The sequence below is a fragment of the Drosophila ficusphila genome, unplaced genomic scaffold (assembly GCF_018152265.1).
Source record: "Drosophila ficusphila isolate 14025-0441.05 unplaced genomic scaffold, ASM1815226v1 contig_791, whole genome shotgun sequence".
Taxonomy (NCBI): domain Eukaryota; kingdom Metazoa; phylum Arthropoda; class Insecta; order Diptera; family Drosophilidae; genus Drosophila; species Drosophila ficusphila.
This window is the reverse complement of record NW_025064737.1, coordinates 18,770,661-18,784,983: the sequence shown is the minus strand read 5'-3', so window position 1 is coordinate 18,784,983 and position 14,323 is coordinate 18,770,661. Positions and strand designations below refer to the sequence as shown.

The 14,323-nt window shown below is 39.4% G+C and overlaps 1 protein-coding gene across 1 annotated transcript in view; it reads right to left on the bottom strand.

The window, feature by feature from the left end:
• LOC108091612 (segmentation protein cap'n'collar) overlaps positions 1 to 11,708 on the bottom strand; it is a 37,369-nt gene extending 25,661 nt beyond the window's left edge. Inside the window, 3 exon segments of the mRNA XM_043209280.1 lie at positions 7,776 to 9,123; positions 10,084 to 10,374; positions 11,539 to 11,708. Of these exon segments, the coding sequence (XP_043065215.1) occupies positions 7,776 to 8,804 (1,029 nt within the window). The 5' untranslated portion in view covers positions 8,805 to 9,123; positions 10,084 to 10,374; positions 11,539 to 11,708.
• Between the last annotated feature and the right edge of the window lie 2,615 nt (positions 11,709 to 14,323).

Here is a 14,323-nt window from a genome sequence, read left to right as displayed (position 1 = left end):
TTTATATAGATAAAACTACGTCAGAGTGGTAAAGATTGCGCGGAATGGTGGGTGCTCTATAATGTTATTGCAATACTGTTTATGAGGAGGATATATAACTAAGTTCTCGTTTTTTTTTTGGGTGGTAAATGTTGTAAAAAAGAAGTCTTTTTCTCAAGAGGAAGTGTCATATCTTACATTCTAACTTATCTTTTGATCACTTTTAATCTGCAATTTGCAAAATTATATTACACTCCAGTATAATCGTAATGAAGAATAATAACGCAAGGCTAAGGATTCTTATCTTATTATTTTATCAAAAGGTAAAAACTAATTTAAGAGTTATGTTTTAACGCTTTACAATTGGCTCTCTTAAGATACAATCTCAAGACATTATGGCATTTAGAAGATGATATCTGACAAGTTAAAACTGATAGTGCTGTAAAGCTGGGTGCAAAGCATAACACCAGGTCTACTATAGCTGGGCAAATAGATGGTACTACATATAGATTCTCTTATTTCACCATGCCTTATCGGGCCCCCGGAATAATAGCTCGTAACCCATCGAGCGCTCCCTTAACCCGTGGAAACCTCTCGAAGAGTGCCCGCTCTTGGGACAGCGGTGATCGATAATGGGGAATCTTATCAATGGAACGAGCGACCAGCACAGAGAGTGGCGAAGCCGGGGGCTCAGCACACGGTGATATAGTATTATTAACGCTGATTCAACTGGGGGAAGCGGTGAATGGGGGGCCGGAACACTCTCTTACGGCGTGTCTTGGGTCTTGCGACTTGTTTACGCCGTAGCAAACGACCGCCGACCGGATCTCTTATCGCCCGCCGCCTGCCTCACACTGTAAACAATATTCGCGGGCAATAAATTTCCACCTAAGAGCGGCCAGCGGCCATACACTTGGCAAAAAGTTAGGAAGAGAATTGGCCAACGGAAATCGAAGCATTGCAGATCGTTCGCTTATAGAGATGTCTGCCGCAATTCTGCCAATTCATCCAGTGGAAGAGAGTGACTAAGAAGAGGAATTCTCGAGCTCAAATTATAGCGTTAATGATGCATTATTAACGCTGCTGGCCGAAACCACTTTAATCCTTTTCTTTTCTTCTCCTCCTTTTTTCTTTTTTTGGTCAAGTCAAGTTGGGTTTTTGAAGGAAACGAGGCGTTGTCGCCCACTCTTAAGCCCTGGTAAAACCGTTTGGTTTTGGAAAACAGGTAGAACCCACAGGTTCAATATATTAAAGCGTAATATTCAGTCGACGGAGGGATAATCACAGGATAATGGCCGACATTAGCAGCACAATTGCTGTTCTGCCAAAGGACTTTCTGATGTTTTAATTAAAATGCTTCCCCCCGTGTGTTTCCCTTTTTGAGGTTTTTGTTTCGTGTGACATTTTCCCGTAGCGTGCATTTTCTTTCCCCATTTATGTTTTTCAGTTTTTCTTGTTGTTTTTGGTGGCCCTTCGTGAGGCTTTCTTGGACTTTTCCACAGTGGCAACAAAAAGCAATCAATCATTGTGGCCACGCCTATCTCCTGGATTAGTCAGCAGAATATGGCGGCGGCATCATTGGTCTCTGCTGCCATCTCCCTCGCACTCCTTTGACCCCTGAGAACCGGCGGAGAAATTAAGGGCCACTGTGTTGAGCCCAATCAATTGCTGCCGCGGCACCGCCGACAGCGACGCCGACTGAGCAGCTGGCGGAGCGGCGGCAGAGCCAATTCCCCAGGGAGCAGGAGTCCGTAAATACAGTAGTACATTTATCAGTTAATCCCGCGTTAATTACATAAAATTAAATTTCTCAAAGTTAAATGTAAAATAATATCATTCTATTAGTAAATTATTATATTTAGCTTTTTAAGGTATTAGGTATTTTATAAGGATTAAATTATTATGAAAAAATTTTAATCAATAGAAGTTCCACTGTACTTGAATGTGTGCTGCTGTGCGTTGCGCATGTTCGGTAAAAATGAGCAATTAAATTGAGCGGAGGAAAGAAGAAGGTCTCGGATCCCCACACAAATCCAAAAAGCGAATCCTCCCCTGCTGGCATTTCATTATTGCTTTTTTTCTTCATTTTGAGGGGGTTGTTCATAACATGCACCCATATATAATAGATGTGTGCGGGTATATAGCTATTTGTGGCTCTTGATTGGAAACTTGATTTTTAATTAAACTTCAAAGCGAAGTTGAATGAAATTTTCTTTTCTTTCTGCAGGTCTAAGAAAACAAAAGGTCAACTGAGATGTAAGACATCAAATAATATGTTAAAACAGGAAAACCCCAACTTATTCAATATCTCTGTTACTAAGCCTAGTTATCAAAGTCGTAAAGTATTCTTCTTACAGTGTAGCCAAGTTACAGTTCTTATCGGTTAGGGTCGAAAATACGACCTTATCTTGTACTTATAGAATTTGGAGTAATACGTGACAGTTGAACAGGTTTGAGAGGCAACAACGAATATATACACATAAAAGGTAATTGTATCAGGACATTTGTAAAAATGAACACGGCTGAAAAGCCATAGATCAAGTGAATTTAATCTTAATATTATATATTGTCAAGTTCAATGAACTTCAATGTAGTTTATAATTTCAACTCTTTCATCAATTTTACAACTATGTAGTTCAATGCCTTGTCCCACATATAGGTTACATTTATGGGCCAATTCTTATCGCTAGGGCCTAAAAACCCTCTCCATGACCTTGTAGTTCACGCTGAACTTTTAAGCTACGCAAGCGACACGTGTGGCGCTCTCGAGACTATTTTTTTGAATATGCAACCGCCCGGACTGACGAAATAAAGCACTGATAAGTGGCTGATAAGAGGTGGGAATTTAACAAACAAATACCACCTGCTGCATAGTTCTCTACAAGACTGAGTAATGCTTTAAGTCGGGCCAGCAACAAGTGATCCAAGACGATCAATCAAGACGCAGTGCCCCCCAAGTTGCATCAAAATATTGACACTTGTAACCGTTTGTGGCGGCAATTAGTCCGCTTAACTGAGTCGATTTGACCATTCTTACTTGACCACAGAACGAAAAGGCGACGGACGCATAATGTACAAAATGCTATAGCAAGATAAATGAGTTTCTGATCTGATCCTGCAGGGGCGGCAAATGATGAAAGTCGAGTGAAAGCAAAAGAAAGTAAGCGAGAGGAAAGAACAGGGTCGGGGCCTCAAAAGGAAGCCTCGGCGAAGGGAAAGGAAAGGCTCGGTTTAGCAAGAGTCATTAATAAAGCCTCGGAAAAAGATTTTTCTGATGACACCTGAACTGACAGCGCAGCACGAACGGCGAGATCACTTCAGCATCTGTGGGATACACTCGCAACGGCAGATACAAGATACCAGATACAAAATACGAGATCGGAGAGAGGCGTTCGGAGCTCGGAGATCTGAGCAAGTGTGGCGCATATTAATCATGAGCTCGTCAAGCCCTCAGAAGACTTGGCCGGATTGTGGATTGTACCACCAACAAAGACGACCTGTTTGCGTGTGTATTTGTCTATCTGTATGTGCACTCGTATCTGACGGATTGCTCAAGCCCTGTTTCGAGTGTCCTGTTTGCGGTTTGCGGCAGCAACCCCACAATGGCGAACTCTTAGGCCTTAATAACAGTTCATTTGTGTCATCCCAACGATTTTCCCTGCAATTATCAATTTCAATTCGAACTCAGGTCTCTTTTCCCCCCTTGTAATCAATTTGACATCTGAACTTTCTGCCCACTGAATATACACTTGAACAAAATACAGACAAATAACACTTAAAGTGTTTCAAATAAGTATACTGCTTAGAACTGTTCACTATGTTTAATGTTTACTCAATGTTTAATAAATGAAGACAATAAATAATACTTCATAGAGGTATTTAAGTAATATTTAGAGTTTTTTATAGTGTATGGCATGGCACTCGGCAGAAGTTCGCGAACCGTAATTAACGGCATTTAATTATGGAAATTAACCAACAAACTTGATGGGAAACTGAACTTTGGGCACAAAAAAAGAAGTACAAATATACGTATATATATAGAAACACTTATAAATCCAAGCGAATGCTTCTTCATTGCTTCTTTGGCTCAGGGTAATTTAGTGGGAAAATGCAGCGTAATTACAGGCAAATTATTTTTCAATTTGCAGGCTTTACATATATTTTGTTTTTTCATCTTCTTTCTTTTTTGCTAACACTTTGCACAGTGGCCATGTGAATAGAAAGTTTATTCCCAGTAAACAGAGATTAATGGTTAGATATAGGAAGTCGGAGACAGACCGCTAGGTAAATATGCATATATTTGTACTCCTCGTTGAGACACATTTTGCTCGGCGATTGAAAACTGATTTCCGCTCGAACTGATTTTGATATTGATATTTATAAAAGGGCGATTCACACGATTTTGGTAAACGTATTCACTGGTAATCGGCATAACGCAGACTGAAACTTTCGTTTGGTCGAGCTCGAGAATGTCTGGGCCTACGGCTGATTAGCACTTGGAGGGTCTCATAAAAATAAATATTTTTTTTTTGTTCGATTAATTTCAATTGATAAAGTTTGTTTTGCACGAATTTCGAAAAGTTGGAACCAGCAACCAGCGACTGATAAGCGCAAGCAGCCCAAAGTGGCAGACAAGTACAACCTTAAAAATAGATTACCCGACTTTATCAGCAATTCAAATTTTCAATTTTCAACCTACTATTACGTTATCACATTTCAAATTTCGATTGCATAGTTATCATCAAGCTATAATATCGATTTGTAAAGCTTTGTACCTTGGGACCATGCTTATTCTCGGTTGATGTCTCTGCTAAGCAGCTTTTGAGGCTGAGGTAAAAGTTGATTTTGGTTAGCAACAAATGTTGCTGCGGTGAAATTACTGAATGAGGTGAAGAGAGCAAGCTGAATGTAAAGTGAAATGCATAAAGTGTGGTGTGTAAAAATGCCGGCAAATCAGCTGTTTTCCCTTGTTAGTTTTGTTTGCAAGTTCTCTTTTCCCACAGCCTTCACCACCCCTTTTTACACCCACACCAACACACAAACGTGGGATTACAAATGCATGACAAACTGATAAATGAGCAATTACAAAATGATTTAATAATCAAAATTGGTTAACACAGAGTGAAATAGACATAGAGTATCATAGGCACGTCCCTTCATGATTTAATCGTCAGTGAAATGCATGATCAATAATTAGAACAAAAATTAAATACATACTTAATTAACGTAACCGGACTGGTTGGACACAGATTGGTTTTGATACGTCATTATATCGGGGGTTTATTATCTGTATTAAAACATTTGACTTAAAAATAACACTCCCAAAAAGAGTACAACAAACGAAGTTCAACGAAACTTTTTGCTCGCTTTTGGCGAGTTTTATTTTATTCTTCTGAATCTCAATCAAAACGCGAGACCGAGACCCCAAAAATAACACCCAACCAAAACAACAGCAAAAACAAAAAAAAACGCTGACCGTGTATATATAAACGAATGAGTTAAAGCGAAACGTAAAAAGCTACAAAAGTTTGAGTTTTGAGTTTGCGCTCCACTTGCGAGCTGGTGTGTGTGATGAGGTCACACATACGCACTGTTGCGACCTCTCTCACTTGAGATTTTAAGATACGGGTAGACATAGAGGTAATGATCTTTGGAGAGCGCAGGTGACACATTCACTCACACACCTGTGCATGATGGGTTCTTTGTGGGGGAAACTCATCAAGCTGTTATTTCTTATTGCCTTATTCGTTTATGGAAAAGTGGTGACCAGGTGAAACCAGTTACAACTATTAAACAAAGACTATTATAATAGAGGTTTTTACCCTTTAACATGCCCAGTTCTTGGACAGTTTAAACTTTATGCAAAATATTGTTTTGATAAAAAACTAATATTCTTCGAAATGGAAGTCTGCATAAGTTTTAGCTTTGGCATAAGTATAAATATATTAAAATAAATAGCAAGCGATTTCATCAAAGATAAAAAACAAAGGCCAATTCTGAAATATTCGATGATTATGCAATGCGAGTGGTGAATGCATTTAATTAGATCATATCAAAAGCATATACATGCTTGTGTGTTCTGAATGCTGCTCCTCAAGAACACACAGTCAGTCAGAACAAAAAATAAAACCGTCATCGGCCGAAATGGAAAACATTCGTGACATGTTGGAGCAGAACAACAAAATTGAATTGCAGGCAACTCGAGTGAGCAACAACAAAGAGCTGAATAAATCGAAAATAACACCGAGTTAGTCATCTTGCTCCTGTCTCGGCCATATCTCCTCCCCCTGTCCCTCGCAATTGGCCAGGCCAAGTATAAATATTTATGCATATTTAAATTGCAATTCGCAAAACGCACAACAGCACCAGAGTGTGTAAAAAAACAAATAATGAAAGCGTTGCCTGAATTGCCCGCACATTTGTCGCCGACATTCAGTTCGGTTCGATTTTTAAAAATAAATAAAAATCGAGCACAAAATCTGATTTGTATCTATAAGTTCGCATGCACATAGATGGTGATTGTATGCCATTAAAGCGATTTAACAAATTTATGTTCCCCTATATAGCGTGCGTTACTGGTTATTATGATCTGGAAATATGTTTAAATTAAACTCTGATTTATAAGACCTCAACCTCAGATAAGATTCGGCTTAGTCCGCAGATTAAATAAATTATTCAATTTGTATGGGTCATAAAATAATTACTTAATTAAATTTTAATTTTTGGGCATGAGCTTAACGTATATTTTCGGTTGCTGTTTTGCAGTTTAAATTGTTTTTGCGCAGTCAAAACGTTTAATGACCTAATTGCTGCTTGTTTTGTGTGTTTGCATATAAAATGTGAACTTTGGGACGAAAGACAGAAAGGTGAAAGTTGTTGCGCACGGTTCCAAAGACTTGAGATAAACAAAATATATATCTTTTCCTCTGAAAAATAAATCTACTCAATAATCCGAATACAATATAATATGTTATACGTATCTGTATGTACGTATGTACTTGCAACTATATAAATTAAGTTATTGCTTTCCAATAATCCTCCAATTTGACGAATTAACCAACTTATAAGTTAGGTATAGATAGCTATTAGATTTTTACTGATAGAAATGTATTAGTGGATAACCGTGGCAACAGTCATGCTGATGTGTAAACAATGTCTGTTCCCTTATCTGCTGATAAGCTAAAAAATATGTGAGACTCACTGGATGGGTGACAAATCAAAACAGAAAGCCATATTTGAATATCGATTGGCTTTGGGGAAACCTATAGAAACTATATATAAACCATATATACCGCTATGAAGCGGTAGACTGGACTGGGTCAAGCGATGGGTTCGCGAATCTTCATTAGCAATGCAAAAAGCTTTTTTCGAGCTACACTGTTTGATAATGAGCACAAACACACACCGAAGCACACTCTGCAGGTGGTGTCGTTTGAGTGCCTTGTAATCAGTCAAATCAAAGTCATTTACAATTACACTCAGAAAAAGCAAGGAGAGCCACAGTCCTTGGATCTAATCTATTCTTGACTGCATTGCATTGTTGTTCGAAATAGTATTTTGTGAATAAAAGATGGAACTTAACTACTTGGGAGGCAAAACATATATTTGCCACTTTCTAATTTGTCAAAATAAAACAAACAAATAAATCACATTTACATTTACATATATACAAGGGTTGAAGGTACTTCAAATTTTAGACTTTGGAAGCATTTCGGTTTCAAATAAACCTACCTTAGCGAAAAATACTTGACTTGCTAGTTTTTCTTTTGGTTTTTTTGTTTAGTGTTTGGGGTTACCTCCTCGTCATCTCCGATTTCCACCTCGTTAGCGAAGGTGGCGCTGCCGAAGGGCTCGTCGGTGGTCAGACCCTCCACCTCGCAGGCATTGGCCACTCCACCGGCCATTTCGCCCTCGTACTCGTCATCCTCGTCCTGGCCAAACAATCGACCCAAATACAGGCTCTCCTCGTCGTCCTCATCACTTCTTCCCGCCGAGTTGTTTGTGACGCTGCCCATGTTTCTGGGGTGTGGTGTGCTGTCATTAAGGGCGGCGTTGCTCAGGGGCGTGGCACTTCCGCCGGTGAATCCATGGAGTAGTGCTGCCAAACTGAGATCCAAATGCGAGCTATTCGGCGGCTGTTGCTGGCCATCCTTAAGGGGTAGGTTTGCATATGGACTGGTTTGTAGATTCAGATCGTTATAGTCATGCAGATCCGCTAGGTTCTGTTCCCATATAGAGCGTTGGTCCTGCAGTGATTGCGGGGAGAGGAAAATGTCCATTTCGGGGGCAGGATGCAGTAGCGAATGGTTGGCATTTCCAGTGGCAAGCGAAGCGGTATCGATGTGAATTTCTCCCAGTGAAGAGCCACCAGTTGGACCTCCGGATGTGGGTGCACCACCACCGGAACCCACCGAACTGGCAGAAGCTCCAGCACTGTTGCTCTGTACATCCTGCAGAGCAGCCGTCTGGACACTACTGTTCCCAGTGGTGTTGTGCAAGTTCATTACAAAGGTGCTGCCATTGAAACTGGTGGGGAGTTTGTACTCCCCCACTCCGTTTCCCACTCCTCCGAGGGAGGGATCATCAAAGTTGAGCAGATCCTCGATCCGGGGACTCAATCCTTTCCGATTTCCATAGGGGTTTTGATCCATGTCCAGTCGGTGGACCGTGCGCAGCATTTCCAGCTCCCAGCCATCGCCTTGGGAGCCCAGTTCCAGCTGCGAGTCCCAGCGATGGAGCAGGTAATCCGGATTGTAGTGCAGCAGACTTAAGGCCAAAGCCAGCTGCAGCATTTTCATAGCGTACGATTTTTTATTTGAGATCATTCTGTTGCTTCAAGAGGTTGCAATCAATGAGAGAACGGGTGCGTGGGTGACTTCTATAGTCTGTAAACCCTCCTCCTCCGCCCACCTCCTCCTCTTTTGCTGTTGTTGTTGTTATTGAATTGGTTCTCCGTCCCGGACAACAGCTCAACGGCTGCGTCGTCCGGGATCTCTGCGTTCAATGACGCCGCCTTGCCCCGCCTTCCGGCCTCCTCGACTTTCCGAAAATCTGCGCAAAAACACAAAGTTCGCAGTTTCCACCGCCGGTCCCCGATTTTCCAATGCTTTTCGCTTTTAATTGATGGCTGTCCTCGTGTTCGTTCTGTAAGCAAATCAAGATGTGACAACAAAATAGAATGGAATTAGTAAGCATAACGATTTGTTAAGTATATCTAGTAAAATAATGTATGATGCTGCTGCATGGCCATATATGCGATTTGAATGTTAAATGAAAATGCTTTTGTTTCGAGTGTTTCGGCCTTTGTGTTTGCTATTCGATTTAATAAAGCGCTGAGCACAAGGAAAGAAAGTTTTATTTCCGGTCGAAAGTGCTATCATAAGAAGTTAGTTAAAGAAACTAAAATCTTTCTTATCTTCATTGTTTAGAATGAAAATCATATGTGCAGACCTTCTCTATAAAAACCTATTATTTACACTTGCAATGACATTTCATCATAAGTGAGATAATTTTTGATAAGATTAAACATAACATTATTATGTATTGTAAGACACCAACCGAGATTTTCTAGACTTCAACATTGGATTTTTTGTTGACTTTATATTCATGGACAATTAAGCAGGTCAAGAATGGTAACTGAAATGGAATTGTCTGAGATTTATTTGTCCTTGTTGAAGGCAGTTGCCAGAAGTCAGTTTTATACCTACAACGTATTTAATATGCCCATCCTGTCCGCCTCCTCCCCCGTTCTTAACCCCCCGGGTGGGTTAACAGACAACGGCCACACAAAAAGAGGCGTGGGGGGCAGAAAGGAATGACCCAGACCCAGACGAAATGGCTTTGAACTTGAACTTGTTCAAGGTCTTTCGCGAGCGTTTGAAATGTGCGCAATGCGAAGTGAAACACCCAATTCAAGGACGGCCACAAAAATGTGCGAAAAGCGTTAGAGGTCCGATATAAACTTTCTTTGTTTAAAGAATTTGCAAAGGAAATAATTAAAAAAAAAGATTCGAAAACCAAACTTTGATTGGCTCGATTCTCAATGAAAAGGTATCTTTATATGTATGTGTAATAGCGGATGTGGGTGTATTGCAGTGCACTCACCTCAAATTTTTTTGGCGATGTGGAGCCGACTACAACGGTAAAAAGCTGCGGCGCAGTAGAAATTGTTCTTGTTGTTGTTGTTTGATCTTCTTCGTTTTTGCTTCTGCACACACAATGGTGAATGGTGGGTTATTGTTAACCGTTTTTTTACAGAGCCTTATTTGTTTATGTTTCACTTTCTTTCTCTGATTTTTACTTTTAATTGCTGTAAGACACGCGTTTTATTTATATATTTTACAGCTTTGGATATCTATGCGGTTTGTGTGCGTCCTTGAACTTTCTCTTTACCACCTAATTTGCATTCAATTGCCATTAAATATTTATAACAATTGGTATTTGATTATATGACAGCTGTTTCTTCTTCTTTGCCGTCTGGTACGCATTTTTGTTGACTGTGTGTGTGAGGGTTTGCGTGGTGAAATCGTCACTTGTTTAACCCAAAATGGAAATACCATTTTAAATTAGAATTCGTTGTTATATTTGAAATAAATCATGTACTTTTTTCAATTTATCAACATGTGTGGTTATCAGCCCTACATTCACAAATCGTTTTGAACATTGAAATGAATGTTTTTCATATTTTTAATAACAACAATACGGTGTACTAAATCTTACTCAAGTCCAAATACAAAAAAAATAATCCAACAAATATGTATTTACGCTTTAGTAGTTGTTTTTGCACAACCTAATATTTTCATGTGATTTGCCTGCACATCGCTGTTTATTTCTTTGTTTGCTTTTATCGCCCCTTTCTCATGTCTCTGACTCACACACAAAAAAAAAGCACGCACACGTCGAAGCATAAAACTACTGTTTTTTCTTGCCAATTCCGCTTTGTGGGCACAATTAATGCAATTAATTAAATGCAAAATGATTTAATTTTTACGGAGTATCATACACAGCAGCACACGGAGAGCAAAACAAATTGTGAAAACACGAAGGTGGAAACTTCGAGAACCAGCGACGAACAACCGGCAACAGATTTCAACCTTCGCTCTGCACTTTGCATCAACAAATTATTTATCAAATCGCTTTGCCCGATTTCGTTTTTGTATGTTACTTTATTTTTTTTCAACTGCAGCCTGTCAGCTGAGCAGGACAGAGGGAGAGAGAGGGAGACTGCGCGCGAGAGCGAGAGGCGTTTATTGCTGAATAACTGTTGTTGCTAGCCTGTTGGTCGTTGTTGTTTAACGTTTTATCCACCACCCCCGCAATGAGTTGCACTTATTGGGCATGCAACATTGCAATTATAGTTTACAGCCACTGTTTAAATTGTAACTAAAACTCTTTTATTTGTTATTCCGGCACACACACAGCCAGACAACCAGACGGCACGCACACAAACACACACAAGCGGCGTGTACTTCGCACTTTTACGCGTCTTCTTTCACTGTTATTTGGCAAATTATCGCCGCGTCGGCTTTGCTACTCTCTTTCGCCAACCGCCGAACCTACGTGGTGATCCGGAAAACGTGTTTGTTTGTTAACTTTTTAGCAATTTCTCCGCCGTCGAAATTGGTCGCGATTTTCGATTCGCGAAGGCAAAACAAAAACGTCTGTTCAGCGCGGTGTTGAAAAGCACATTGAAATTCACCGCAAGCCCGCGAAGTCACCGCATTTCAAAAGCTCTGCGCTGGCAACAACAATGTGCAGGCAGTGTGACCGCACGCTGCTATTGTAAATCCGTGGATGTTTTTTTCCAACCACCCGAGGGGGGTGTCCTAGGTCATGATGTTTTTCCACCACGGTTCAGTGCATGGCTTTTTAACAGAGAAGTTACAGAGGTAAGGCCAGTGTGGTGAGTATCGTTCGGTGAGTGAGCTTTTGTTTTGTTAAATCCTAAATGTTATTTTTAAATATTTACCAATGATTTTTGGTTGTCTTACCTGTTTTAGCGTTAGCTTGTTAAATATTGATAAATATTAAAAGCAAAAGTAACTTATATGAAGAGTAAAGGAATGGTGAAATTACTACATATGTAATCATACATTTGTAGATATTGTGTCATTTTACGAGCTTTGGACACGTGGACATTTGAAATTGTAATTTGCATACGAAATACTTTGAATTTATTAACACCAAAGGTTGATCTTGATTTAAAATAATTCTAACATTTTCATACCCTTAATTTCCTTATCTTTTATAAGTTAAATTCAATATCCATAATAATCAATAACGAATGTGCTCAATAAAATTAATGTTTACCTTTTAGAATGGGTGATTCAGAGTATAGCAAGTTCAATTTATCAAAGAGACTTGCACATAAAAATTAATTTAGATTGATGGGGGTAATTTTGAGATATACTCGTAATACGTCCTGAAATGCTGGCAATTGAATATATGTACTACTCACACGCATTTACTTACCAAAGTGGTAAAATGGAAGCCACCTCGCCAAATGTTTTTGGCGTTACCTGAGCTCGTCACTTGCGGAGTGGGCGGGGTGTCCAGAGAGGTGGAAGTGGGTGTGCTCAGCACAGGGGTTGTGGGCGGGGCCAAAACCGCGGGCGTGGAAGCCACCGTGGGCTTAATCAACTTGGTTAACTTCGAGGGCGGTCCGATCGGAACTCGCACCGTTACCTTCTTCTTGGGATTCGGTTGCAATTGGGTTTGCTGGTAGGTATCCTCAATGTCCTTCGCCGGGGACAGGGATTGCAGCCGGGGCAGGTCCTCCAGGTCGATCATGATTGCTTATCAGCCGGCACAAATGGTGATTAGTCGGTATTTCAGCTGAAACGAAAGCAAAAGTCGAAGGTATAGATAAAGATGGTTGATTTAACATAGAAGCAGCTTGTTAGATACTTTAATAACAAATTCGTAGAGGTATGTAACTTATAAATCGCATAAAAATTGGAAAAGTTATGGGATTAGAAGTGTTAGAAGTTCCAACGCATCAACCTATTATTATTTTCTTTTTTTTGAAAGCCATTTATAATTGTTTATGAATTTTTTCCCATTCTTAATAAAAATAATTATACAACCTTGTACATATATAAATCTTTTCTTAAATGAAATTTAAAATTCCAACTTATTTCGATCTATCAGGTTTTCACTGTATCTAAGTTATAAATACTTGATAAGAGTGCTTCGATTGGCGGACTTCTATGAGGAGATATAGCGCAGCTAAATGGTTTGTTTATTCATTGATTGTGGTTGCCATTTATGGGAGAGATTACACACATTCACATGGAATCAGATGTAGATAAGTACAGTGGATGCCCAACAACAGCAACTATAAAACCAGTCGCAAATATCGAAAGATAACCATGTGAACTCGACATTCATTATCTATTAATTGATATGGAAACTTAGCATTTGATATCAGTAACCATAAATGGATTCTCTCCAGGTGAATTATCACTGTACAGTGGGACCTGCCTTGAAAGCATGCAAATTGCATCAGCCAATGTTTGAGCACAGGATTTTCCGATTAGATTGTGACCATAAATGAATCATAAAACAGAACCAATTGGTTTCTCTTCTAAATTGTGGGAACCTGCCATGAGTCGGTTTTCAAGAATCGATCGATAAGACTGTGGGTCTATAAAAAAATATAAAAATACGATTTACTTTCCTTCAAATCTTTAATCTTATGATCTAAGATATAATGATAATAAGATACAATGATCTAAAATAACTATTTGATTAGGAAACAGATGTTGCAACTTGCAAGGAATGCCTAATACGAGAAAATTTTTTTTTAATCAAAACGCTTATCATAAAACAAAGTTATTTGGTTTCTGCAAAATCTAAAGAATTATCTCTATATTAGTGACTTATTAAATTGTCCATAATATATGCTCACACGTGTGCCTCACCTGATTACTATTAAAGTAACTATGAGTTCAATTAAGACCCCCCCGAAGTCGAGAAACCCATCAAACAGCTATAACTAATCAACATTCGGACCAAATCTAATAAAAACTAGTTATAGACTATACGTGGTTCAAGGGAATTATGGCCAAATTTAGATTTTCTGGGAATTCTTCAACGTTGCTTTAAATAATGGTCAAAGTTAACAGTTCGGAAACGAGATTTCTGTTTTTTTTTTTACCATGACTCAAGCAAATGTGTGAAAAAGTAAAACAATTACAACGGCAAACAAAGTCAATGAAAAACGTTCGACGGCCAAAAGCGATTCTGTTTTTAAAGATGAAACACTTGACAAGAAGCGAGCGAGAAAGAGAGAGAGAGAGAATGATCAAAAGCGGGGAAATACGGTTGCTGGGCTGCTAAACAA